General features: G+C 42.7%; 1 protein-coding gene across 1 annotated transcript in view; it reads right to left on the bottom strand.

The window, feature by feature from the left end:
* upf1 (UPF1 RNA helicase and ATPase) overlaps nucleotides 1-26,623 on the bottom strand; it is a gene marked incomplete at its 5' end in the record, with an annotated part of 41,933 nt that extends 15,310 nt beyond the window's left edge. The window contains 8 exons of the mRNA XM_048621517.1: nucleotides 996-1,160; nucleotides 8,969-9,087; nucleotides 10,306-10,465; nucleotides 14,530-14,638; nucleotides 19,593-19,691; nucleotides 20,621-20,705; nucleotides 25,050-25,211; nucleotides 26,600-26,623. Coding sequence (XP_048477474.1) covers nucleotides 996-1,160; nucleotides 8,969-9,087; nucleotides 10,306-10,465; nucleotides 14,530-14,638; nucleotides 19,593-19,691; nucleotides 20,621-20,705; nucleotides 25,050-25,211; nucleotides 26,600-26,623 — 923 coding nt within the window. The remainder of the gene's footprint in view (nucleotides 1-995; nucleotides 1,161-8,968; nucleotides 9,088-10,305; nucleotides 10,466-14,529; nucleotides 14,639-19,592; nucleotides 19,692-20,620; nucleotides 20,706-25,049; nucleotides 25,212-26,599) is intronic.
* Between the last annotated feature and the right edge of the window lie 3 nt (nucleotides 26,624-26,626).

Here is a 26,626-nt window from a genome sequence, read left to right as displayed (position 1 = left end):
GGAAAGTTGAATTTGAATGCAGAATACAGGGTTAATGGCAGGATTCTTGGCGGTGTGGAGGAACAGAGGGTTTTTGGGGTCCATGTCCATAGATCCCTCAAAGTTGCGACCCTAGTTGATAGGGTTGTTAAGAAGGCGGATGGTGCATTGGCTTTCACTGGCAGGGGGATTGAGTTTAAGAGCTGCGAGGTTATGCTGCAGCTCTATAAAACTCTGGTTAGACCACACTTGGAACATTGTGTTCAGTTTTGGTCACCTCATTATAGGAAAGATGTGAAAGCTTTAGAGAAGGTGCAGAAGAGATTTACCAGGATGCTGCCTAGACTGGAGGGCAGGTCTTATGAGGAAAGGTGGAGGGAGCTAGGGCTTTTTTCATTGGAGCGAAGAAGGATGAGAGGTGACTTGATAGAGGTGTACAAGATGATGTGAGGTGTAGATAGAGTGGATAGTCAGAGACTTTTTCCCAGGGGAAAATCATGGGGGGGCATAATTTTAAGGTGATTGGATTAAGGTTTGGGGAGATGTCAGGTTCTTCACACACAGAGTGGTGGGTGCGTGGAATGCGCTGCCGGCAGTGGTAGTAGAGTCAGATACTTTAGGGACATTTAAGTGTCTCTTGGATAGGCACATGGACGATAGTATAATGAAGGGTATGCGGGTTAATTTGATCTTAGAGTAGGATAATAAGTCGGCACAACATCGTAGGCTGAAGGGCCTGTAGTGTGCTGTACTGTTCTATGCTCTAAGAGGAGCTCTCCCATAGCCCTCAGCTACACTAACCACAAAAAAAATTAACTGTTCTTTTAATGTGGTGCTCTTGAAGCACTCTGGGACACCGAGGTCATGAAAGGTGGAATCCTGAAACAATCAATTGTCTGCTTACAGCACCCTATCACAAGACCATGTTTTAGTTCAAAGCAGGCCCAGGATTATCTATAGATGCTGACTTCTGGACTGTCTATTAGAAGGGCCACCAACTAACAGTTGCTTCTTACCTATCCATGTTACGGATCTGATTGTGTAGAGCTAGGAAAGAGACTGGTGAATCAATGGCCTCCCGACTCTTGGCACAGAGACGCACCACCTTCAGACCTGTATGATGGATCTTCTCAGTCAACTGGTCCACTGCAATATTACTCGGAGCACACACCAGGACAGGGCTAGAATTAAAAAGGAAAGCAGATTAGATCCCTGCAACAGCAGCTCATCCAACACAGCAATAATTTATTTTAAACGTATTTTAAATTTCAGCCCAGAATGACTTCATACAACCAGGATATCCCACACAGACACCTTTAACACAACAAGTTTAGTTTCAATAAGCTCAACTCCTGCTTCACCAATTTGAACGCAGCCCAAGAAATCGCAAAACAGATGAGAAAGTCAGTTAGTCATCCTAACTGAACAAAAGTGTTGCCTGTCTCACAAACCAAGATTCCAAGATGTATCAATGAAAATTCTTATATCACCCAAGCACAGTGAGCGTCATCCTTTTTAATGTTTGATGATGGCAGGACATTACTAAAGCAGATACACTGATAGTAGGAAAATATGCATATGACCCAGGAAATATTAACCTTTATACAGAGATTTATGATCAGAAGCAGGAACGGGTTTAAGTATGGAGGTATGAACACAGGACCTCAACCATGCTAGAAAATGAGTTAACTCAATTTACAGTTGTTGCACAATCCTGATATTCATTGCTCTCTAACTGATAACCTTCAGCTGCTGAGTGGCCAAACTCTGGAATTTCCCCTCTATATGTCACCACCTCTTTTACGATGCTTCTTCAAACCTACCTCTGACCAAGCTTTTGGTCACCTGCCTGAATATTTCATTGTATGGCTGAGTATAAATGAATTAGGGGATAAACACTGGTCTTTATAACAAAGTGAGAGTAAGGTGGCTGTGTTACCTCCTAGTTGCAAGGTTATGGACATCAGGGACATCAGCTCAGGGCTGGGAGGGACTTACAGTGGGAGGAGCCAGGTCTGATGGAGCATGTAGGTATGAGCAACATAGGTAAGAAAAATGAGGTGTTGCTGCATAGCCAGTATGAAGAGCTGGCATTAAATTATACAAAACATCAAAGGTTGAAATCTATGGATTTTTACCAGAGTCACGTGCAAGTGGCAAATGGGTAAATCAGAGAGATTGATGCATAGTTCAAAGAATGGTGTGGGAGAAATGGATTCCAGTTTGTGGGGCTTTAGCAGCAATTCAGGAGTGTGGGGAATCTAAAACAATGACATGGTATCCACCTGGACCAGGCTGGAATCAGCATTCTCGTTAACCGCATAACAAGGGAAGTAGAGGAGATTTTAAATTGAATAGTGGGGGCAAGGGATCAAATTTAGAAAAACGTGGTAAATCAAATGACTAGAGTTAAGACCAAAGATTGATATTAAATATAGGAAATGTAAACAGATCTTGGCAGGAAGGGATAGACTGCATGAATCAATCAATAGATAAAACTAACATTTTAAAAAAAAAATAGTAAAAAAGGGATAAAACTAAAGGCTCTGCATCTGAATGCATGCAGCATTCATAGAACACAGAACAATAGAGCACAGGAATGGACCTTTTGACCCAAGATGGTGCGCCAAACATGATGCCAAATTAAACTAATCCCTTCTGCTTGTGATTGGTCCATATCCCTCCGTTCTTTGAATATTCATCACTTATCAAAAAGTCCCTTAAATGCCCCTATCATATCTGCCTCCACCACCAAACCTGGCAGTATGTTCCAGACTCTTACCACACTGTCAAAAACATGCCCCTCATGTCTCCTTTGACCTTTCCCCCCTCACCTTAAAATGCATGCCCCTGAGTATTAGACATTTCAATTCTGGAACAAACATTTTGACTGTGAACCATATCTATGCATCTCATTATTTTATAGACTTCTATCAAATTTTCCGTCAGCCTCTGCTGCTCAAGGGAAAACAATCCCGGTTTTTCTAACTTAAGCTTGTAGCTCATACCCTATAATCCAGCCAGCATCCTGTAAACCTCTTCTGCACCCTCTCCAAAGCCTCCACATTCTTCCTGTAATACTCAAAGTGAGGCCTAACCAATGTCTTACAAAGCTGCAACATGACATTCTGGTTCTTGTACTCAATTCCCCAACCAATAAAGACAAGCATGCCATATGCCTTCTTTACAACCCTATCTACTTGCATTCAAAATAAAACGAATGAACTGAATGCAAATAGAAATAAATATGCACGATTTGATGGCCATTAGAGACATGGCTGCCATGAATATTGAACAGTACAGGGCATTTAGGCATGACGGGAAAGTAGGATAAGGTGGAAGCTGTGTTCGTACAATCCCGACTGTGCAGAACATTTGGCCCAACAAGTCCACACCGACTCTCCAAACAGCATCCCACCCAGACCCTTACCCTATCCCTGCAACCCTGCATTTCTCCTGGCTAATCCAACTAATTTACATATCCCTGAACACTGCGGGCAATTTAGCATGGCCAATCCACCTAACTTGCATATCTTTGGACTGTGGGGGGAAACCCACCCAGACACGGGGAGAATGTGCAAACTCCACAAGAGTTGTCCAAGGCTGGAACTGAACTCAGGTCCCTGGCACTGTGAGGCAGCAGTGCTAATCACTATGCCACCGTGCTGCCCTAATGACGATAGCAGTGACCCAAGTTCAGGAAATCAAGGTGAGTAAATAGTTTGGGTAGAAATTATAAAGGCAAGAAGTCACTTTTGGGTGTGGTGTACAGGCCGCACAATAGGGTAAACCATAAAGGAATAAAATTAAATTTGTCAGAAAGGAAAAGAAACTGGAGAGATTTTCATCTACATATTAATCAGAAAAGACAGATAGACAAAGGTGGCCAAGATGAGGAGTTCATGCAATGCTTTAAGGGTAATTTCTGAGAAAAGCACATGTTGGAACTGTCCAGACAGCAGCCTATCCCAGGCCTGCTATTGTGCAGTGCGACAGGATTAGTGAGTTGTTTCAGCGGCGGGAGTCCGGGAGGAAGCGCGAGGGCAGCCTGGGAAGGTGAGCTTTTCGATTATAAAAGTCTTACCTCGCGTGACTCCATTTTTGGAGTAAGTGAGGTAATATATTTGGGCGGTTGCTTTACCTGAAACACTACCTAGGTAGTGTCTCCCACCCATCCTCCTCCTCTAACCAAAAAAAAAGGTTCTGAGCGCTGATTTGGTAAGGCTACTAGTATATATATTTTTTAATTTGTCTGTTTGGGAATTCAGAACAGTGGGAATGGATGTTAGGGCAGTTGTATGCTCCTCCTGTAGAATGTGGGAGGTAAGGGTCACCACTAGTGTCCCCACTGACTTCATCTGCGGGAAGTGCACCCAACTCCAGCTCCTCGGAAACCGTGTTAGGGAACTGGAGCTGGAGGAACTTCGGATCATTCGGGAGGCTGAGGCGGTAATTGAGAGGAGTTATGGGGAGGTAGTCACACCTCAGGTACAGGCAAAAAGTAGATGGGTTACAGTCAGGGGACGGAAAGGGAACAGGCAGACAGTGCAGGGATCCCCTGTGGCCATTCCCCTCAAAAACAAGTATACCGTTTTGGATACTGTTGGGGGGGATGACTTACCAGGGGTAAGCCATGGGGTACAGGTCTCTGGCACAGAGTCTGTCCCTGTTGCTCAGAAGGGAAGGGGGGAGAGGAGGAGAGCATTAGTCATTGGGGACTCCATAGTTAGGGGGACAGATAGGAGATTCTGTGGGAACGAGAGAGACTCGCGGTTGGTGTGTTGCCTCCCAGGTGCCAGGGTCCGTGATGTCTCGGATCGTGTTTTCGGGATCCTTAAGGGGGAAGGGGAGCAGCCCCAAGTCGTGGTCCACATAGGCACCAACGATATAGGTAGGAAAAGGGATGGGGACGCAAGGCAGGAATTCAAGGAGCTAGGGTGGAAGCTTAGAGCTAGAACAAACAGAGTTGTTATCTCTGGTTTGTTACCCGTGCCACGTGCTAGCGAGGCGAGGAATAGGGAGAGAGAGCAGTTGAACACGTGGCTACAGGGATGGTGCAGGAGGGAGGGATTCAGATACCTGGATAATTGGGGCTCATTCTGGGGTAGGTGGGACCTCTACAAACGGGGTGGTCTACACCTGAACCAGAGGGGTACCAATATCCTGGGGGGGAAATTTGCTAATGCTCTTCGGGAGGGTTTAAACTAATTCAACAGTGGGGTGGGAACCTGAATTGTAGCTCCAGTGTACAGGAGGTTGAGAGGAGTGAGGTCATAAATAAGGTTTCAAGGTCGCAGGAGTGTACCGGCAGGCAGGAAGGTGGTTTGAAGTGTGTCTACTTCAATGCCAGGAGCATCCGGAATAAGGTGGGTGAACTTGCAGCATGGGTTGGTACCTGGGACTTCGATGTTGTGGCCATTTCGGAGACATGGATAGAGCAGGGACAGGAATGGTTGTTGCAGGTTCCGGGGTTTAGATGTTTCAGTAAGATCAGGGAAGGTGGTAAAAGAGGGGGAGGTGTGGCATTGTTAGTCAAGGACAGTATTACGGTGGCAGAAAGGACGTTTGATGACAACTCGTCTACTGAGGTAAGAACCAGGAAAGGAGAGGTCACCCTGTTGGGAGTTTTCTATAGGCCTCCGAAAAGTTCCAGAGATGTCGAGGAAAAGATTGCAAAGATGATTCTGGATAGCAGCGAAAGTAACAGGGTAGTTGTTATGGTGGACTTCAACTTTCCAAATATTGACTGGAAACGCTATAGTTCGAGTACTTCAGATGGGTCAGTTTTTGTCCAATGTGTGCAGGAGGGTTTCCTGACACAGTATGCAGATAGGCCAACAAGAGGCGAGGCCACATTGGATTTGGTACTGGGTAATGAACCAGGCCAGGTGTTAGATTTGGAGGTAGGAGAGCACTTTGGTGATAGTGACCACAATTCGGTTACGTTTACTTTAGCGATGGAAAGGGATCGGTATATAAAGCAGGGCAAGAGTTATAGCTGGGGGAAAGGCAACTATGAGGCGATGAGGCAAGATTTAGGATGCATAGGATGGAGAAGGAAACTGCAGGGGCTGGGCAGAATTGAAATGTGGAGCTCGTTCAAGGAACAGCTACTGCGTGTCCTTGAGAAGTATGTACCTGTCAGGCAGGGAGGAAGTGGTCGAGCGAGGGAACCGTGGTTTACTAAAGAAATTGAATTTCTTGTCAAGAGAAAGAAGGAGGCTTATGTAGAGATGAGGCGTGAAGGCTCAGTGAGGGCACTTGAGAGTTACAAGTTAGCCAGGAAGGACCTAAAGAGAGAGCTAAGAAGAGCCAGGAGGGGACATGAGAAGTCTTTAGCAGGTAGGATCAAGGAAAACCCTAAAGCTTTCTATAGGTATGTCAGGAATAAAAGAATGACTAGAGTAAGATTGGGGCCGGTCAAGGACAGTAGTGGGAAGTTGTGCGTGGAGTCCGAAGAGATAGGAGAGGTGCTAAATAAATATTTTTCGTCAGTATTCACACAGGAAAAAGACAATGCAGTCGAGGAGAATACTGAGATACAGTCTATTAGACTAGACGGGATTGAGGTTCATAAGGAGGTGGTGTTAGCAATTCTGGAAGGTGTGAAAATAGATAAGTCCCCTGGGCCGGATGGGATTTATCCTAGGATTCTCTGGGAAGCTAGAGAGGAGATTGCAGAGCCTTTGGCTTTGATCTTTATGTTGTCATTGTCTTCAGGAATAGTGCCAGAAGACTGGAGACTAGCAAATGTTGTCCCCTTGTTCAAGAAGGGGAGTAGAGACAACCCTGGTAATTATAGACCAGTGAGCCTTACTTCGGTTGTGGGTAAAGTGTTGGAAAGGATTATAAGAGATAGGATTTATAATCATTTAGAAAGGAATAATTTGATTAGGGATAGTCAACACGGTTTTGTGAAGGGTAGGTCGTGCCTCACAAACCTTGTTGAGTTCTTCGAGAAGGTGACCAAACAGGTGGATGAGGGTAAAGCGGTTGATGTGGTGTATTTGGATTTCAGTAAAGCGTTTGATAAGGTTCCCCATGGTAGGCTATTGCAGAAAATACGGAGGCATGGGATTGAGGGTGATTTAGCGGTTTGGATCAGAAATTGGCTAGCTGTAAGAAGACAGAGGGTGGTGGTTGATGGGAAATGTTCATCCTGGAGTTCAGTTACTAGTGGTGTACCTCAAGGATCTGTTTTGGGGCCACTGCTGTTTGTCATTTTTATAAATGACCTGGATGAGGGCGTAGAAGGATGGGTTAGTAAATTTGCGGATGACACCAAAGTCGGTGGAGTTGTGGATAGTGCAGAAGGATGTTGTAGGTTACAGAGGGACATAGATAAGCTGCAGAGCTGGGCTGAGAGGTGGCAAATGGAGTTTAATGCGGAAAAGTGTGAGGTGATTCACTTTGGAAGGAGTAACAGGAATACAGAGTACTGGGCTAATGGTAAGATTCTTGGTAGTGTGGATGAGCAGAAAGATCTCGGTGTCCATGTGCATAGATCACTGAAAGTTGCCACCCAGGTTGATAGCGTTGTTAAGAAGGCGTACAGTATGTTAGGTTTTATTGGTAGAGGGATTGAGTTTCGGAGCCATGAGGTCATGTTGCAGCTGTACAAAACTCTGGTGCGGCCGCACTTGGAGTATTGCGTACAGTTCTGGTCACCGCATTATAGGAAGGATGTGGAAGCATTGGAAAGCGTGCAGAAGAGGTTTACCAGGATGCTGCCTGGATTAGAGGGTATGAGTTGTAAGGATAGGCTAAAAAAAAAAACACTTGGGTTTTCTCTTCAGCAGCAGAGGTGGAGGGGAGACTTGATAGAAGTCTATAAAATTATGAGACACGTAGATAGGGTTGATAGCCAGAATCTTTGTCCCCACAGTTGAAATGTCTAATACTAGGGGGCATGTATTTAAGGTGAGAGGGGGAAGTTGAAAAGAGAAGTAAAAGGGCAAGTTTTTTTTTTTTTAAAAAACACTGGTAGTTGAGGCAGATACAAAAAGGGCATTTAAGGGACTTTTAGATAAGCAAGGAATGGAGGATTATGGACCAAGGGGAAGAAAGAAGGAATCAATCTCATTTGGCATCATGGTCGGTACAACATCGTGGGCTGAAGGACCCATTCCTGTGCTTTACTGTTCAATGTTCTATGAAAGGCTGGACAGGTTAGGCTTGTATCTGGTGGAGTTTAGAAGAGTAAGAGGCTATTTGATTGAAACACAAATGAAGAGGAGGCTTGACAGGGTGGGAGTGGAGATATTTCCTCTTACAGGAGAATCTAGAACCAGGGGGTCATTGTTTAGAAATCAGTGATCACCCACTTAAAACAAATTAGAGAAATTTCTTTCCTCTCAGAGTGCCATGAATCTTTGGAACTCTTCCCGAAAAGGTGCTGGAAGTACAGTCTTGAATATTTTTAAAGAAGAGGTAGATAGATTCTTGTTAAGCAAGGGAATGAAACATTGATCAGATGGGCCAATGAGCCGAGGAGTGGCAGACGGAGTTTAATTTAGATAAATGTGAGGCATTGCATTTTGGAAAGGCAAATCGGGACAGCACTTATACACTTAATCATAAGATCCTGGGGAGTGTTGCTGAACAAAGAGATCTTGGGGGGCAGGTTCACAGTTCACTGAAAGTGGAGTCGCAGGTAGACAGGATAGTGAAGATGGGGTTTGGTATGCTTGCCTTTATTGGTCAGTGCATTGAGTATAGGAGTTGGGAAGTCATGTTGTAGCTGGTTTGACCACTTTTGGAGTACTGCATGCAATTCTGGTCTCTCTCCTAGAGGAAGGATATTGTGAAACTAAAAAGGATTCAGAAAAGACTTGAGGATGTTGCCAGGGTCGGAGGATTTGAGCTATAGGGAGAGGCTGAATAGGCTGGGACTGTTTTCCCTGGAGTGTCAGTGGCTGAGGGGGTGACCTTAGAGGTTTATAAAATCATGAGGGGCACTACTTTAAGTGTGGAAGAAAGTGCTGCTTACCCATTGCCTTGCCTGGCCAGATGATAAACTATAGTAGCAGAAGTGACAGTTTTCCCAGTGCCTGGAGGGCCTTGGATCAGACTGAGAGGACGCTGGAGGACAGTCTTCACAGCATAAACCTGTTGGAAAGATTGAAACCTCACCTTATCAATCATGGACGGCAATGTTATAATGGTTTTAATTATGCCATGCACTTCATTGTAGCGTAACCAACAATTGCACTTCTACTTTCAGTACTTCTGTTGACAGAAGTAAAACTTCAAAGCTTTTGGAATCTAAGCAGTTTGAAGCAATTTCGATATTGCTTACAGAGTATTTATATCTAATAATATTTCCCATTTCTCCAAGTAGTATAACTGAAGCTGGAGAAACAAAATGTTTACATATGACTAAATGTGCTAAAGATATTCATAAACACTGCATAAACTGATTTGAAATACATTACCGCTAGGAATATGTTGCAGTGCAAAACAACTCACCCACCACAGTGCAGTTAGTGTACTGGAGCAGCGCACGTGTCAGATTTTAGCACACAGAACAATCAACAGATTAAAGTCTGTAATGTGAAGTAGTCTGGAAAACTACTGTATCCGTATTGTCCCATCAGCACAACATTTTGGCCATACAACTGCAATGTCCATGAAAAAGTCAGTTCTTTTTTTAAACACAGCCGTTTCAATGCTGACAGATCTGAATTGGCGTGCAGATTTATTAATCCCAGGCAATGTAACAATTTGCTGCAGTACTATTGATTACAGCAGTTTTCTGTGGTGAAAGTATGAAATAACATGCCATTGCTGCCTTCAGAGGTGAAAGGGCCCAAACTGAGGCAGGGGCAACAATACCAGAAGCACAGGCTGCCACCTCGTGGTTCAAGACACTAACAATGCAGTTTCTCTTGAATGTCTCATTTTTGCTTCCTGTTTTGATCCAGGCAGAGGCTGCAGCAACAGGCAACTAACATTACAATTCGGGTAAAATTTGCTGCTTCCCTTGTTTTTAGATCTGCTTTGCATTTAAAAGGACGTTGCTCATATAGTACTGAGTGTGTTCAAAATACAGCAGAGCAGGTTACAAGAGAGAGTGATTAAAATGAGCACCTGGGATCTTATGTCTCATAGCTCTATGCTTGACTGTATATATAGTGTAACTTACTGAGGATTAGGTTTACTTGCACGGCCTGCACCAACTACAATTGAAAGCCAACAGGCTGGATTTGATAAAAGCATTGAAGACAGCATTGACAGAATATGTACAGTTGCTGCTTACTTGAGGATAAGGTCACTGGTGAAAATCAGACGCAATGTTAACACATTATGTCACTCAAAATTGCCTACCTGTGAGTGATTAAGGTCAGGTAAACCATGGGCAGTGAAGCGTTTGGGCAGCTGGCATTTAATAATCACATCCTCCACCTCATGGCCAAGCAGTTTGTGGTATATGTAGCCAGACACAGAAGTCTCATCCACAGCAAAGGTTTTTAAAGCACTCTGCATTCTGGAAGTTGAAAAAAGGAACTTCTTGTTAACATATCAGAATGGGTCACAATAAAAATGTGCATCGCAGTGAGGAGCGGAGCAACCATGTCAATATCATGTTGGTCAAGTCTCAGGGAACTACCTTGGTTACATCAGCCCACGCACACCCAACCATAAAGCTGTTATTTGCCACTAATAAAGAGAGAACTGATGGTGATATGCCAACAAGTATTTATTGTATTTCTTCCAGTTTCACGTTAGTCCCTCATTAACATTCACTCGGTGCACAGAAACCAGTAGAACAGTCATTGTATGCATGTAGTCCTGCTCCTGATGCTTTAAAGTTGAACCCCTAATTTGTGCTGAATTAGCCGATCTTGGTTTGGACAGCAATGCTGCTGAGAGTTGCCTCAGTACATAAGGTGGAGATAAGAAACACAGTTAGGATTTCTGCTCCTGCAAAAAGATCCTAATCAGATAGACTAGGATAAGCTTTTATTTGTTGTCAATAGTTCCTTGAAAGTGGAGTTGCAGGCAGACAGGAGAGTGAAGGCAGCATTTGGTATGCTTGCCTTTATTGGTCAGTGCATTGAGTATAGGAGTTGGGAGGTCATGCTGCAGCTGTACAGGACATTGGTTAGGCCACTTTTGGAATACTGCATTAAATTCTGGTTTCCCTGCAATAGGAAGGATGTAGTGAAACTAGAAAGGGTTCAGAAAAGATTTAGAAGAATGTCGCCAGGGTTGGAGGGTTTGAGCTATAGGGGTAGGCTGAATAGGCTGGGACTACGTTCCCTGGAGCACAGGCCAAGGAATGGCCTTATAGAAGCTTTAAAATCATGAGGGGCATGGATAGGGTGTAGAGCCAAGGACTTCCCCCCAGGGTAGAGGAATCTAAAACTGGAGAGCATAGGTTTAAGGTGAGCTGAGCAATATTTAAAAGGGACCTGGGGCAACGCGTATATGGAATGAACTGCCAGAGGAAGTGGTGGAGGCTGGTACAATTGCAACATTTAAAAGGCATCTGGATGAGTACATGAATACAAAGAGTTTAGAAGGGTATGGGCCAAATGCTGGCAAACGGGACTATACTAATTTTAGGGTATCTGGTCAGCATGGATGAGTCAGACCAAATGGTCTGTTTCTGTGCTGTATGACTCTATAACCCAGATGGACAAAAGACATTCATGCCATTTCTAAGAGTGAAAATGCTCTATATCTAAAATGCCTATAAGAATCTGCCTGATTCAGACGCAAGAGTTCTACAGTCAAGCAACAATCAGGTAGGCTCTTGGTTCACAAGCAAATCATTGTAGACCCTGTGGAAACACCACACAATGCTTCAGAGATAACGTCAAAGTGATACAGAACTGTTCTGAGAAAAAAAAAAGTGTCATTCCCTAGCTTCTTGGTGCATTTTCGACTTTTCTGCACATATCACTTTTGCAAAACTTCAATCATTAGTTTTTGCCTGAAAATAAAAAGTCTGTTTTTCCAAAAGTAAAAGATGAATGGCCACCTACATGCTTGCCAGTGCCTAACATCTTTGAACCATGTTCATTTTCAATACGTTTTGAAATTTCTTCAATAACAGTTCTTCAACAACAGTAAACATTTTTGAATGCAATTTGTTGTTGGAAGGAGGCAAGAGGAGAAGGCATTCTAGTGAATTTCCATTTATACCAGATGAATTGCTCAGGTCACAGAAATACTAAAATGAGGGTAAGCATCTGAAAGGGAGGATATTTTCCACAAACAATGGAAAAATAAAGACTGGGATGGCTAACAGATATTGTTTAAATTCTGTGAAGATGGAAAATCTTAGGGTTTACTATGTATACATTTTCCTGCAACTGGAATAAACAAACAAGGTGTTCAAATGGCAGCTGAACTAACAGATTCTGATACCAAGTGTGGATCCAGTATGTAGTTCAGTTAAGCCATGTCAGAGGATAACTGCTGCTTATTCCCTAGATTGTTCCACTTTTGTTCACTTTGTCTAGCAGTTTCAAATTTATTGTACACTCAAAATGTTACATTTGTGCAACAAGAGACATTTTGCACAAAACATCAGAAGCACTGACATTACATTCAGTTCCTGCAATCATTAGCACCTGAATACTTGAGAATTACTCCTAGAACATAGAACATTACAGCGCAGTACAGGCCCTTCGGCCCTCGATGTTGCGCCAACCTGTGAAACCAATCTGAAGCCCAACTAACCTACACTATTCCATTCTCATCCATATATGTTTATCCAATGGCCATTTGAATGCCCTTAAAGTTGGCGAGTCTACTACTGTTGCAGGCAGGGCATTCCACGCCCTTACTACTCTCCGAGTAAAGAACCTACCTCTGCCATCTGTCCTATATCTATCACCCCTCAATTTAAAGCTATGTCCCCTCGTGCTAGCCATCACCATCCGAGGAAAAAGGCTCCCACTGTCCACCCTATCTAATCCTCTGATCATCTTGTATGTCTCCATTAAGTCACCTCTTAACCTTCCTCTCTCTAACGAAAACAGCTTCAAGTCCCTCAGCCTTTCCTCAGAAGACCTTCCCTCCATACCAGGCAACATCCTGGTAAATCTCCTCTGCACCCTTTCCAATGCTTCCACATCCTATAATGCGGTGACCAGAACTGTACGCAATACTCCAAGTGCGGCCGCGCCAGAGTTTTGTACAGCTGCAACATGACTTCATGGCCCCAAAACTCAATCCCTCTACCAATAAAACACTAACACACCGTACGCCTTCTTAACAACCCTATCAACCTGGGTGGCAACTTTCAGGGATCGATGCACATGGACACCGAGATCTCTCTGCTCATCCACACTACCAAGAATCTTACCATTAGCCCAGTACTCTGTATTCCTGTTACTCCTTCCAAAGTGAATCACCTCACTTTTCCGCATTAAACTCCATTTGCCACCTCTCAGCCCAGCTCAGCAGCTTATCTACGTCCCTCTGTAACCTGCAACATCCTTCCGCACTGTCAACAACTCCACCGACTTTGGTGTCATCCGCAAATTTACTAACCCATCCTTCTACGCCCTCATCCAGGTCATTTATAAAAATGACAAACAGCAGTGGCCCCAAAACAGATCCTTGAGGTACACCACTAGTAACCGAACTCCAGGATGAACATTTCCCATCAACCACCACCCTCTGTCTTCTTACAGCTAGCCAATTCCTGATCCAGACCGCTAAATCACCCTCAATCCCATGCCTCCGTATTTTCTGCAATAGCCTACCGTGGGAACGTTATCAAACGTTTTACTGAAATCCAGATACACCACATCAACCGCTTTACCCTCATGCACCTGTTGGTCACCTTCTCAAAAGAACTCTAAGGTTTGTGAGGCACGACCTACCCTTCACAAAACCGTGTTGACTAAGCCTAATCAAATTATTCTTTTCTAGATGATTATAAATTCTCTTATAATCCTTTGGCAACACTTTACCCACAACCAAAGTAAGGCTCATTGGTCTATTTGTACTTCTTTTGAAAATTAGGACACTGGAGTGCTTAAATAAAAAAATAGGAAGTTTGCAGGCCTACAAAGAGGAACATTAGATCAATTTGTAGCTCACAAACAAGCAGGATAGGTCAAATAGCCTCCTCTTATGCTGCAGAATAGGTGAGACAATGTTAACATGCACACAAACGAAGCTACTACTACATGCACAGAGCTCTTATACCCATAGCTCAGATATCTACTATTGAACTCCACATCCAGCATCCCTTTTAAGTGGGTAATAGTTATACCTGCAACATTTAATTTTAATGCATGTTAAAAATAGCCAAATCCCTTTCTAGAAACCAGGCTCATGATGAGAAATTATTGCATCAACTAACATTACAATGTACTGGATTGCTGGGAATGTGAAATGGAATTGTTGGATTGATCAAAACATGTACCGACCTGCATTTCCCAACTGGGAACTTTTTTTTTTTTTTAGAAAGAAAAGAGAGGATGGGACCTGGCACCGTCAACACTGCCTACATTATTTAGACAGAAAATAAAAGGCTGATAAAGCTACAAATTAAAAAGGGCAAAGTTGGACAAATTAGTAGCTTACCTGTCAAATGAAGTTGATTTCCACACAAAATCCACCTGGAAGTTGTGAGTTACTTCAACTGGAGCTCCAACACTACTGCGTAGTTCAATAGCGATCTCATCCCCATAATCTACATGGGTCAGTTAGAGACACAACGCTTAGCCTGACTGAGTCAGGCTCTACAATTACACAAACTACAGCTGACCTCAAACACTCTAGAATTATCTAAATCATGTCTAAAACAAATATATATTGCACCTAAAACTGTCACAGCAGCTCAGAGAACTAGCTGTACTCAAGCTGCATTTTCAGCTTTGTCTTGTGTTAAGTTAAAGAAAGACTTGTAAATTTAAATATATTTAGAAAGAGGGTCATCTCTCATCTCTACATCCCTCAAACCTGTTCTAAAAGATAGTCAGGCCTGTCCTTCAATCTGGGATGATACAATGACGGCAAAGGAAATTAAGAAGCTACGCTATAAACTGGTTAAATGCAACATGGAATATATTGATAAATCAATGGACTAGAGAAGTGAGTAAAACTAAATGAGGACAAATGCAGTAATATTTCCCCAAGGAAAAAGCAACAACTTGATACTGTACGAGGAGAGCAATAGGGAGAAGAAACAATGAAGGCCCAAGAAATGGTACCTCAAGGTGCTGAGAATCAGCGCATGCCAAAGGACTGGAAGGTGACCAAACATCTGTTTTTAAAAGGGAACGCGTTACCTTTGGTAAACAATATTATGTTGAGAGACTGGAAAATTGAGATTACTATCGTGGAGCAAAGAAAGTTAAGGGGCGACCTAATATGTGCCAGAAATACAAAGGGTGTTGGGAAATTAAACAAGGTGGTGTTCTTACTGGCAGGAAGGTCTGTAATCAAGCAGCACAGATTTAAGAAAACTGGCAACACAAACCATGGAGGAAATCCCACCACCAGTGTTACAATTTGGGCAGTGCAGCCTTGAAGGGCAGTGGAAGCAGATTCAATTGTGTCTTTCAAGTGAAAATTGAGTAACTACTTGAGACAAGGAAAAATATTGCAAGCTTAAGGGGAAAGAACAAAGGAATTATTCAGAAGAACAGGCTAAAAATGTACCAGACACCATCAGCACCATTCCTGGATATGTCCTGTCCCCCTGGCAGGACAGACTCAGCAGAGGTGGTGACACAGTGGTTTACACAGGGAGGAAGTCGCCCTGAGAAAGTCCTCAACGTTCATTCTGGACAAACAGCATGTGGTAGACAGTTAGATGATCCAACAACAAACAGATCTAAGCTCTGCAGTCCTGCCACATCCAGTCGTGAATGGTAGTGGACAATTAAACAACTCACTGGAGGAGCAGGCTCCACAAATATCCCTATCCTCAATGATGGAAGAGCCCAGTACATCAGTGCAAAAAGATAAGGCTGAATAATTCATAGCAATCTTCAACTAGAAGTGCCAAGTGGATGATCCATCTCTGTCTCCTCCAGTGGCCCCCAGCATTACAGATACCACCCTCAGCTAATTCGACTCACTCCATGTGATATCAAGAAATGTTGGAGACACTGAATACTGCAAAGGCTACGGACTCAGACAACATTTCAGCAATAGTACTGAGGACTTGAGCTTCAGGTCTTGCCACTCCCCTCATCAAGCTCATCAAGTATAGTTACAACCTGGCACCTACCCAACAATGTGGAAAATTGCCCAAATATCTCTTGTACAAAAAAGCAGGCCAAATCTAACCTGGCCAATTAGAGCCCCAGTCTACTCTCAATCATCAGTAAAATGATGGAAGGTGCAATCAACACTGCTATCAAACAGCACCTGCTCAATGATAACAAGGTGTAGAGCTGGATGAACACAGCAGGCCAAGCAGCATCAGAGGAGCAGGAAGGCTGACGTTTTGGGCCTGGACCGTTCTTCAGAAAAATTTTCCTGCTGTGTTCATCCAGCTCTACACCTTGTTATCTCAGATTCTCCAGCATCTGCAGTTCCTACTATCCCTGCTCAATGATGCCCAGTTTGAGTTCCACCAAGGATACAACTGCTGATCTCTTACAGCCTTGGTTCAAACATGGACAAGAGTTGAATTCTAGAAGTGAGGTGGGAGTGACAGCCCTTGACATCGAGGCTGCATTTGACAGTGTGGAATAAACGAGTCCTAGCAAAACTGGGGAGCCCTGGGGCTAAACTCTCACTTGTTGGAGTTACACGTGGCACACAGGAAGAGGACTGGGGTTCACAGATTATAGAATCATAGATCATAGAATCCCCACAGTGTGGAAACAGGCCCTTCGACCCAACAAGTCCACACTGACCCTGAGCAGCCTACCCAGACCCACCCCCCTATAACCCACCTAGTCTACACATCTCTGAACACTCGGCAATTTAGCATGGCCAATCCACCTAGTCTGCACATCTTTGGACTAACAGAGAGAATGTGTAAACTCCACGCAGTCGCCCGAGGGTGGGATTGAACGCGGGTTCCTGGTGCTGTGAGGCAGCAGTGCTAACCACTGAGCCACCTTGCCGCCCCATAAAGTTGGTGAAGGTCAGTCATCTCAGCTCCAGGACATCTCTGCAGGATTTCTTCAGAGTTGTGTCCTAGGCCCAACCACCTTCAGTTGCTTCAATCTTCCCTTCATCATAAGACCAGAAGTAGGGATGCTCATCGATGATTGCACAACGTTTGTGACTCCTCAGATATTGAAATAATCCATGTTCAAATACAACAAGATCTGGACAATATACAGGCTTGAGTTGACAAGTGGCAAGTAACATTCTCAATACAACTGCCAGACAATGACCATCTCCAGTAACAAACAAACAAACCACTACTCTGTGGTGTTACCATCATTGAATACCCGCGCCCGCGCGCCCCCCCCCCCCCCCCAATAAAAACACCCTTGGGGCTATCATTGACCTATCAATTCAACTGGACTCACTGTATTATTGCAGTGGCTACAAGAGGAGGTCAGAGACTAGGAATACTAGGCTGAGTAACTCAACTGACTCCCAAAACCTCTCCTCCAATTATAAGGCACAAGTCAGGAATGTGATGGAATACTTCCCACCTGCCTGGATAGGTGCAACCCCAACACCACGCAGGAACCTCTACACCATCCAGGACAAAGCAGCCTGCTTGATTGGCACTACATCAACAAAAAAAAAACAAAAAAAATCCCTCCACTACTGACATCAGTAGTAGCAGCAGCAGTGTGTGCTATATTTAAGATACAATGCAGAAAATTATCAAGGATCCTCAGAAGAAAACCTATAACCATCTCAAAGGACAATGGCAGATAAATGGGAGCATTGCCACCTGCAAGTTCCCTGCCAAGCCATTCATCATCTTGACCTGGAAACATATTGTTGTTCTTACATGGTCACTGGATTAAAATCCTGGAATTCCCTCCGTAAGGGTATTATGGGTCAAATGACAGCATGTGGATTGCGGCGGTTCAAGGAGGAAGCTCACCATCTCCTTCCCAAAGGCAACTGGGAAGCACAATAAATGCTGGCCAGCCTACGGCACCCATGTACCATGAGTGAATGAAAAAGAATAGGTTAGAAAGGAGAAGAGTAAGTTGAGGCACAGTCCTTAAGGCTATCAAGAGTGGTCCTTGGTCCCCTAAGGATTCTGTTCTGGGACTACTTTAGTGCTCTGTTTACATCTGTGATTCTGACACAGGGCCAGGAGTGGGCCAATTTGCAAACAATATTAAAATTATGTTATACTGAATTTTAAAAAAATTATCGAAGGAAACTGAAGGAGAATATTGATGAAATGGGCGAGAAAGCAGATGACATGCAATGTCAGTCAAGTATGGTTTGAAAAAGAGGCATGTTGCCAAATCTATTCATCTTATACTCATCAGGACAGACGCAAGAATACCAAGAGGATAACAAATTTTATATCACGAGAAGAGGGTGCTTATTAAGTGAACTCTGACCGGTCAGTGCCTTGTCATGGGGCATGCACAAGGGAAGTTACCACTTCAAGCTTGCATTTTATATTTAAAAAAGGCAGGGTGACTGTTATTGACTAAGGAATAACTTCCCCTGAAATGTGGTATTTCTGTGTCAGTCTTGACATGTATCAGGCAAAATCTTTGATAAAATGGAGAGAAAAAGACTATGTCCAATGCTTCAGAGGGACAGCCGTATTGAAACTAAACCTATGAACTATGGGATTTTATTTTAAAGATCAGAGTTGTTGAGTTACTAACTGAAATTGAGACCATGTTAGCATATAAGAACAGGTTAGATGCACCGAACTAACAAAGGGTACAACGCCATTTGGGAACAAGGATTCACCAAAGCGCTCACAAAGCTGATAAACACCAACACAACATGGTTGGTTTGGGTTCATTTTCAGTGTGCAATTCCAATGTTAGAATGATCTAGGGTGGGAACTCATACCAATTACTAAATATCACCGATCACCTCATGCATGCAAAATTTGCAGATGGCAACGTTGAGCACTGATGATTGACATTCAAAGCAAGTAAAGAACGTACATTTTTAAGAGCTTTCTATAACCTAAAGCATTCAAATGACCTTTTCAAAAAAGGGAAATAATGCAGGCTATTTATGCAAAGAGGTCCCTAAAATAGCATTATTATAAATAAACAAATAAGCTGCTTTAATCATAATGGTTTTATTCAGGAGACTTTTGAGAGGTAGGGGAAAATTCCATATCCCCATTCTCCAGAAAATCTTTGATACATAACATGGTTATTCAGTCAATGATGTCTGTACTGGCTCTTTGAAAGTCATCTAATCATTCCCTGCTAAAAACTCTACAAACTGTCTTTTATCAAATTTGCCAATGCCTTTAATGTTTATGAACTTGTATATGTCAAATTCCTTTTCTAAACTGAATCTGCTTCCACCACCATAGAGTTTTTGTGCCCATGAGAAGTAACAGGGCCTCTGCCTAACATCACACGCAGAAGAAAACATTTAAGAGTGCAACATTTGCACAGTAAGGTGCGCACAGCAAAAGCCAGCCTTATCATTTATATAAAAACACTGCAAGCTCTTCAGCTGTACAACTGCGATTTGTTTAATTAGCAAGATACAAAGGATACTGTCCGGGACTTTGATCACGTGGCCGATTCCTTTCCAAAGAGGTGCCAGGTCACCCTTGTAGCGCAGACAGATCTCATCACCCTGCATCAGGCGCATGTCTGAAGAACAAGAATAAGAATAGCCAAATGACGACCACAGTATACAGCACAATAATAGATTTTCAATCTGGCCATAATCTATTCACATGCTGCTCCAAATCAGAGCTAATCAACTCACCATTCTGGTCTGCATGGCTCAATTAATAAATTAAGCTCAACACTAAAGACTTCACAATCAGAAATTAATCTGGGCAATTGATACAACTTTATGGTAAACAGTAGGTTTCAGGGCAGAATTACTTCTCTCCCGAAGTACTAAATGCGACACTTTTGAAGATACAGATCTGGCATCTGTTCATTTTATCCAGGGAGACTTTGGGAAAAGTGAACTTGCCTTTGAAAGTAATAGCGAATGACTACCCATATTGCAAACAATCATGCCGACAGTTCACATCAAGTGAGCGAGTATCTATAGTGTAGTGTCCACAGTGCTCACAGTACCCTGCTTACCACCTACTTTCTGGAATGTTTTTGTCAGATAATGAATGCATTCTTGGGTGCATCAAAAATGAGGTACTGTGACTAATTCTATAAATTCGAATTGTTCCTTTCCACTGTTCTCAGGCTGAGCTATTTACTGTCGGGCAGTGTCACTTTTAAAGTGATACAAAACATTAGGCTTTGTAGCTCTCTACTGTAAAAATCTGTTTATGCACAATGAAAAATCTTTCTACAATACATCAATATTACACACACGTCGTTTATTGAATCTGGTATTTTGTTTCTGTGTTCAAAGAGAATGACGACTGGATTGTGATATAGATTTACCAGCCAGCGTCACTTGATCTGTTGAGGCTTGCCAACTCCTGAAGTAAATAGCACGACACCTTGCATTCCTTTCTCACCATCTTCAATCATATCTGACATTGTTGTGCCAATGCACCAAACTGCACTTTTAACTTAAAGTAATGTAAACTGGTGCCATTTACCAGAGTCCGTCTTAGGCAAGGTGAAGTATGCAATCCTTTTCTTGTTCAGACCCAGATCCCATCTTACAGTGATATTGTCCTGAGTCTAAAATTATAAACACAATTAAACACATTTATTGGTTCAAGCAAGATAATTTAGCTGGATAACAAAACGGAAGAGGTAGTTAGATTATTCACTTGGCTGATAACGAAGAGACACTCCAATTATACTTAAATACAAAGAGAAAGCAACACTAACCCCTGCCTATGTGCTCTCTAATTTTCACACTATATTTTAAAAAATTTGTACACACAGCTAGGTGGTGACAGGCTGTAGAAGTCAGCTATTTCAGGATTCAAGGGACTATTGTAGGGTGGCGCAGTGGCTCAGTGGTTAGCACTGCTGCCTCACAGCGCCTGGGATCCGGTTCGATTCCACCGCCGGGTGACTGTCTGTGTGGAGTTTGCACATTCTTTGTGTCTGCGTGGTCTTCCTCTGGGTGCTCTGGTTTCCTCCCACAGTCCAAAGATGTGCAGGCTAGGTGGATTGGCCATGCTAAATTGCCTGTAGTGTTCTGGGATGTGTAGCTTAGGGGGATGGGTCTGGGTGGGATGCTCCGAGAGTCGGTGTGGACTTGTTGGACCAAAGAGCCTGGTTCCACACTGTAGTTATTGTTTTATAGAAACAGAATGGCATTGGGGTTGCAGGGAAACACATACAAGGGAAGACGATCCTGCCCTTCTCTGAGAGAAGTAATCACCATTCTATTTAAGTGAAAATTAAAATCACACAATGAATGTAGAACCAATTGTCTTGGTTTGAAAAAGGCAAGGTTAGATACATTGGAGAAGTCTTAGTATACCACAAGTTGTTGCTTCAATTTTGGTACCAGTACTGTTATAAGCAGCTCCGTATCATTATCACATCTGCACTGGTGAACCATAAGTATCCCCCTATATAGTAACACTAATGTAATGAAGTCTATTCAGGCCTCATTAAAAGTATACACCATCTGCACAAGCTCAAATTAAAGTGCATCAGAATTTTTGGGTTCTAGGAGCGCACTCACATAAGAGGGATGAAAACAATTCCTAGTTTGGAAATATGACTTAAAATATCACTGTCATTTATTTGAAACAATATGGTGAAAGGGCAAGATTATAGGAAAGAGAAGGAAGAGAAGTGGATATTCTAAGTGCTGGTAAGCTTATCAAATGGATATTGTTCCGTCTAATTACTAGCAAGTTACTCAGAAAACTGGTGAAGATAATGCAGTCCATCTGACTAGGGAGCAAAGGTGAATCCTAAAAGGAGTATAAAATTTGGGAAAACTGATAACCGCGTTGGTGAGCCACACCTGGAGTACTAAAGGGAGGCAATGGCCTAGTGCTATTATCGTTGGAATGTTAATCTAGAGACCCAGGTAATGTTTTGGAGACCAGAGTTCAAATCCTGACACAGAAGATAGTGGAATTTGAATTCAATTCAAAAAAGGAATTAAGAGTCTAATGATGACCGTGAATCTATTGCCAATTGTCAGAAAAACCCATCTAGTTCAATAATGTCCTTAAGGGAAGGAAACTGCCATCCTTACCTGGTCTGATCTACATGTGACTCTAGACCCACAGCAATGTGACTGATATTTAACTGCCCTCTGGACTATTATGGATGGGCAATAAGTGCTGGCCTAGTCAGTGTCACCCTCACCCTGTGAATGAATTAAAAAAAGCGCATACTTGGATTGAAAGCTGTTTGAGAGGCTTAACAAGGCTGATATCTGATGTGAAGAAGTTTGTCTTTTTGGAAAAAGTTGAGCAGGTCGGGCCTTTAATCATTTGGGTTTAGATGGAGAGGTGATCATATTGAAACAAAGATTCCAATGGAGTTTAAGAAGATTAATCCAGATAAGTTGAATACCCATAGTGGGAGGGAGACAGAAGAACATAAATGTAGACAAATTGGGCCAATCAAGTCTGCACCTTCCCTCCCAACAGCATCCCACCCAGACTCAGTCCCCCACCTCATTCCCGTAACCCTGCTTTTATCATGGCTAATCCACCTAGCCTGCACATTCCTAAACACTATGTACAATTTAGCATGGCCAATCCATCTAACCTGCATATCTTTGGATGGGGGGAGGAAACCAGAGAACCTGACAAAAACCCACGCAGACATGGGGAAACATGTAACCTCCACACAGTCACCCAAGGCTGGAATCAAACCTGGGTCCCTGGCACTGTGAGGCAGCAGTGCTAACCACAGCCACCATGCCACCCAGTAAGAGGGCATTAATAGCAGGAGACTTTAACTATCCTAATATCAACTGGGTTTCAAACAACATAAGGGGCAATGACAGTGAAAGATTCACGTACTGTGTCCAAGAATTTTTTTCTTTTTAAAAACAAGAGGAGCCACAATTCTAGCTTAGTTTTGGGAAATGAAGATGGGCAAGTGGGTCAAGTGACAGTGGACGACCATATCATAGATAGTAACCACAATTTGGTTAGATTTAGCATTTTTATGGAAAAGGACAAAGATAAATTAGGGGTAAAAGCTTTTAACTGGGGAAATGCAAATTTTACAAAACTGAAAAGTGATTTGAATGAGGTGGACTGAACAGAACTGTTAAAGGGTGAATCAGTGGTAAACCAGTGGGAGGCACTTAAAAAGTGAAATCCTTGAGGCAGAAAGCAGACATGTCCCTTCCAAAAATGAGAAGGATACTGCTAAATCTAGATTCCCATGGCCGTCGAGAAAAATACAGGGGATGATTAAACAGAAAAAAGGAAGCTTATGATAGTCACAAAAAACTCAACATTGCAGATAGCTTAGAGGAGCATTGAAAATACAGGGATCAAATTAAAAATAAAAGGAAATCAAAGAGATGGCATGAAAATAAAATTAACAAGCAAGATAAAAGAAAACCCAAAGATGTTTTTACCAGGAAATAAAGAGCAAAAGTATAGTTAAGGAAAAAGTAGGACCTATCAGAGATGAAGAAGGGATCTTGCGTGAAGATCCAGAGCTTATGGGAAGAATTTTAAATAAAGTTTTTGTCTTCACATTCACGAAGGAAAGGAATGATGTGGGTGTAGTAATCCAAGAGTAGCAGTATGAAATATTGGTCAAAATAATCACAATGAGAGGGGAAGTGCTAGGGGAGTTGGAATCCTTGAAAGCTGATAAGTCACCAGGGCGAGAGGGTTGTTCCCTAGGATGTCGAAGGAGGTCAGGGAGGAAACAACAGATGCTTCAAGGATTATTTTCCAATCTTCACTGGACACAGATGAGGTGCCAGAGGACTGGAGAAATGCAAATGTAGTTCCATTGTTTAAAAAGCGTATTAAAAGAAAATGCCAAACAATTGCAGGCCAGTTAGTCTTATTTCAGTGGTGGGCAAATTGTTCGAATCAATCCTGAGAGATTGGAATTAACTGTCACTTAGACAGGCATGGGCTAGTCAGGAATAGTCAGCATGACTTTGTAAAGGGGAGGTTATGACTTACAAATTTGACGGAATTCTTTGAGGAAGTGACCAGGAGGATTGATGAGGGTAGTACAATGGATGTTGTCTACACAGATTTTAGAAAGGTATTTGACAAGATCACACGTGGCAGACTGGTCAATGAAGTAAAGCCCAATGGTAATGTGTAGAATTGGATCCAATGTTGGCTTATTAACAGGAAACAAAGGGTAATGATTGATGGCTGCCCTTGCAAATAGAAAGCTGTTTCAAGTGGTGTTCTGCAAGGTTCAGTGTTCAGACCCTGTTTGTTTTATACATTAATAATTTGGACTCTAACATGGGGGGCACAATTGGGTAACTTGCAGATGACAAAAATTGACTGTGTAGTCTATAGAGAAGTGTGATCTTTTCTTAAAAATGCAAAGGGTGATGGGGTGTCTGGAATTCACTGCTTGAGATGGTGGTGGAAACACTGACCCTAAACTTTTTTTTTTTTTTTTTTTTTTTTTTTTTTTAAGAAGAGTACCTGGACCTGCACCTTGAATGCTGTTAGTTACAGGGGTATGGGCTGCGTGCAGGAAGATGGGACGAGAGAAAGGCATCTGGGTGTCTTTGGGTTGGCATGGACAAGATGAGCCAAATGGACTACTTCTGTGCTTTATCATTTCTATGGTCATGTGGACAAGGGCATTATGAGTTACACTTGACAGGACAAAGCTAAGGGGGCACTGTGCAGCCAAAAGGGACACAGCAGTTGCAAGTAGTTTTGTCAGCAAGAAATAATCCCAAAAGCCACTGATCTGTTGGGTTCAACAATTCACTGGGTCAATTCAACATGTGTGGAAAGGAGCATTTTCCAGATTCCTCCGCTGCTAGACATTTTCACAAAGACAGAGTCTGAAAGGAACAAAGTGTAGTACTGTTAAAGATATAAGAAATGTATGCAAAAGCTACACTGAGCAGATGTTCACTCTGCACAATACCTGTGATTCCTTTAGCTTTTTGTCATAGTCAGCCTCCAGCTTGACCAGTGGACCGAAGATGTTCTGGTATTGATAAGCATCTTCGTAACGAAGTAGTACATGCTGAGGCTCTTCATCCACTCCAGGTTTCTCCAGGTCCTCAAGGGTAGCAGAAGGATTATCCTAAAACAGACAGGGCATCTCCATTACAGAAACTATATTAAAATGTAATACTGAGGGGATTGGAAGTATTACCCATCTCATTTTAGATTCTGGCATTTCAATTTCTAATCAAACTAAGTATTCTAAACATAATAAATCTGTGATCAACATTGAGTAATGGCACACTGACATAATATTGTATTGATCTGCAACATATTCCCAGTCGTTTAGTGGTACAGAAATTGAGTATTGCTGAAAATAAAGCAGCATATGAATCTCAGTCCTGGTCAGAGGCTAGTGTGTCAGCTGTACCAACCACTAGTCATCAGGGCATATCAAATAGCATATCCCTTTGGTTGTTTGCAACAAACAATATACGGACCACACCCAACCAGCATTTGTAAAACTCATTATGCAAATTTAGATGCGATTCCACAACTGGGCAGCATCTGCTACATAATCCTGACTGTGCAAAGAATTATACTGACAACCGATTTCAGATCTTTAATGGGCGTGCAGTCAAGCGCACCCGTGTGTATTGGAAGCCACATATATTGGTTTGGAGGGCCCTATTTTTTGCAGATGAAAGAACACTTACATACTGCACCAGTTTCAACTCAACATGTGAGACAGCCATACACAGACTGATTTCTCACGGTGACGTTTTGACCAATCACAGTCAACTTGCATTGCTAAATGCCAAGCTTTGTTTAAATCTTAAACAAAGGTCGGCAGTTAACTCACACCATCATTAACTGCAGCATTCTTCATGACAAAGCCTTTACCAGAGTTTATTTGCCAACTAATCAGCATTCTCCTCTCCTGCAGTTTAAATGTTGCTTTCCACTTACTTTGGTAAGTGTTGCAAACTGTCCCAACAAGTAGGTGAAAGTCTTCAACAAAATGTTTATCAGCAATATTCTAATATGACATGATCTACAATAATTATTAAAGGAAAAAATCCTGAATGTTACATATACCATCAGCTTGTTGCACAGAAAATTAAAGCACACTCATCCTCCTCAATGCTCACACTGAGCACCAGGGGCTAAAAATGCAATGCACAATGAGCACAGTCTATATCCAAATTACTCTGCCATTCTAACAAAATGTGGTAAGAGGGATGACCTAGCTACTGCCTTTGGACACAGTTCTACTACTAAACAGTGTACAGTATAGAGGACTAACATTCAACTGACTTGGAAATAGGCATAACAGTCTCCAGAAGGTTGTCAGGCCTTCCAGTATGCAAGACCATGGGCCAAAGCTCTAATGACAAGCTTAACAGCTGAGCAACTTTCTAGGGGTGATAGCATTTCACCCGAGTGCTCTGGTTCCAATATCACACATTCCCTTTTGCACTAGATTGGAGCCAGTTGGTATTAACTTGCCCGTTACGCAATACATACCTTCCAGAGCTCCTCCAGTTTGTTGAT

This window comes from Rhincodon typus, unplaced genomic scaffold (genome assembly GCF_021869965.1).
Source record: "Rhincodon typus isolate 14 unplaced genomic scaffold, sRhiTyp1.1 hic_rhity00000728, whole genome shotgun sequence".
Lineage (NCBI taxonomy): Eukaryota > Metazoa > Chordata > Chondrichthyes > Orectolobiformes > Rhincodontidae > Rhincodon > Rhincodon typus.
The sequence above is the reverse complement of the archived record's forward strand: the minus strand, read 5'-3'. Positions and strand labels throughout refer to the sequence as shown.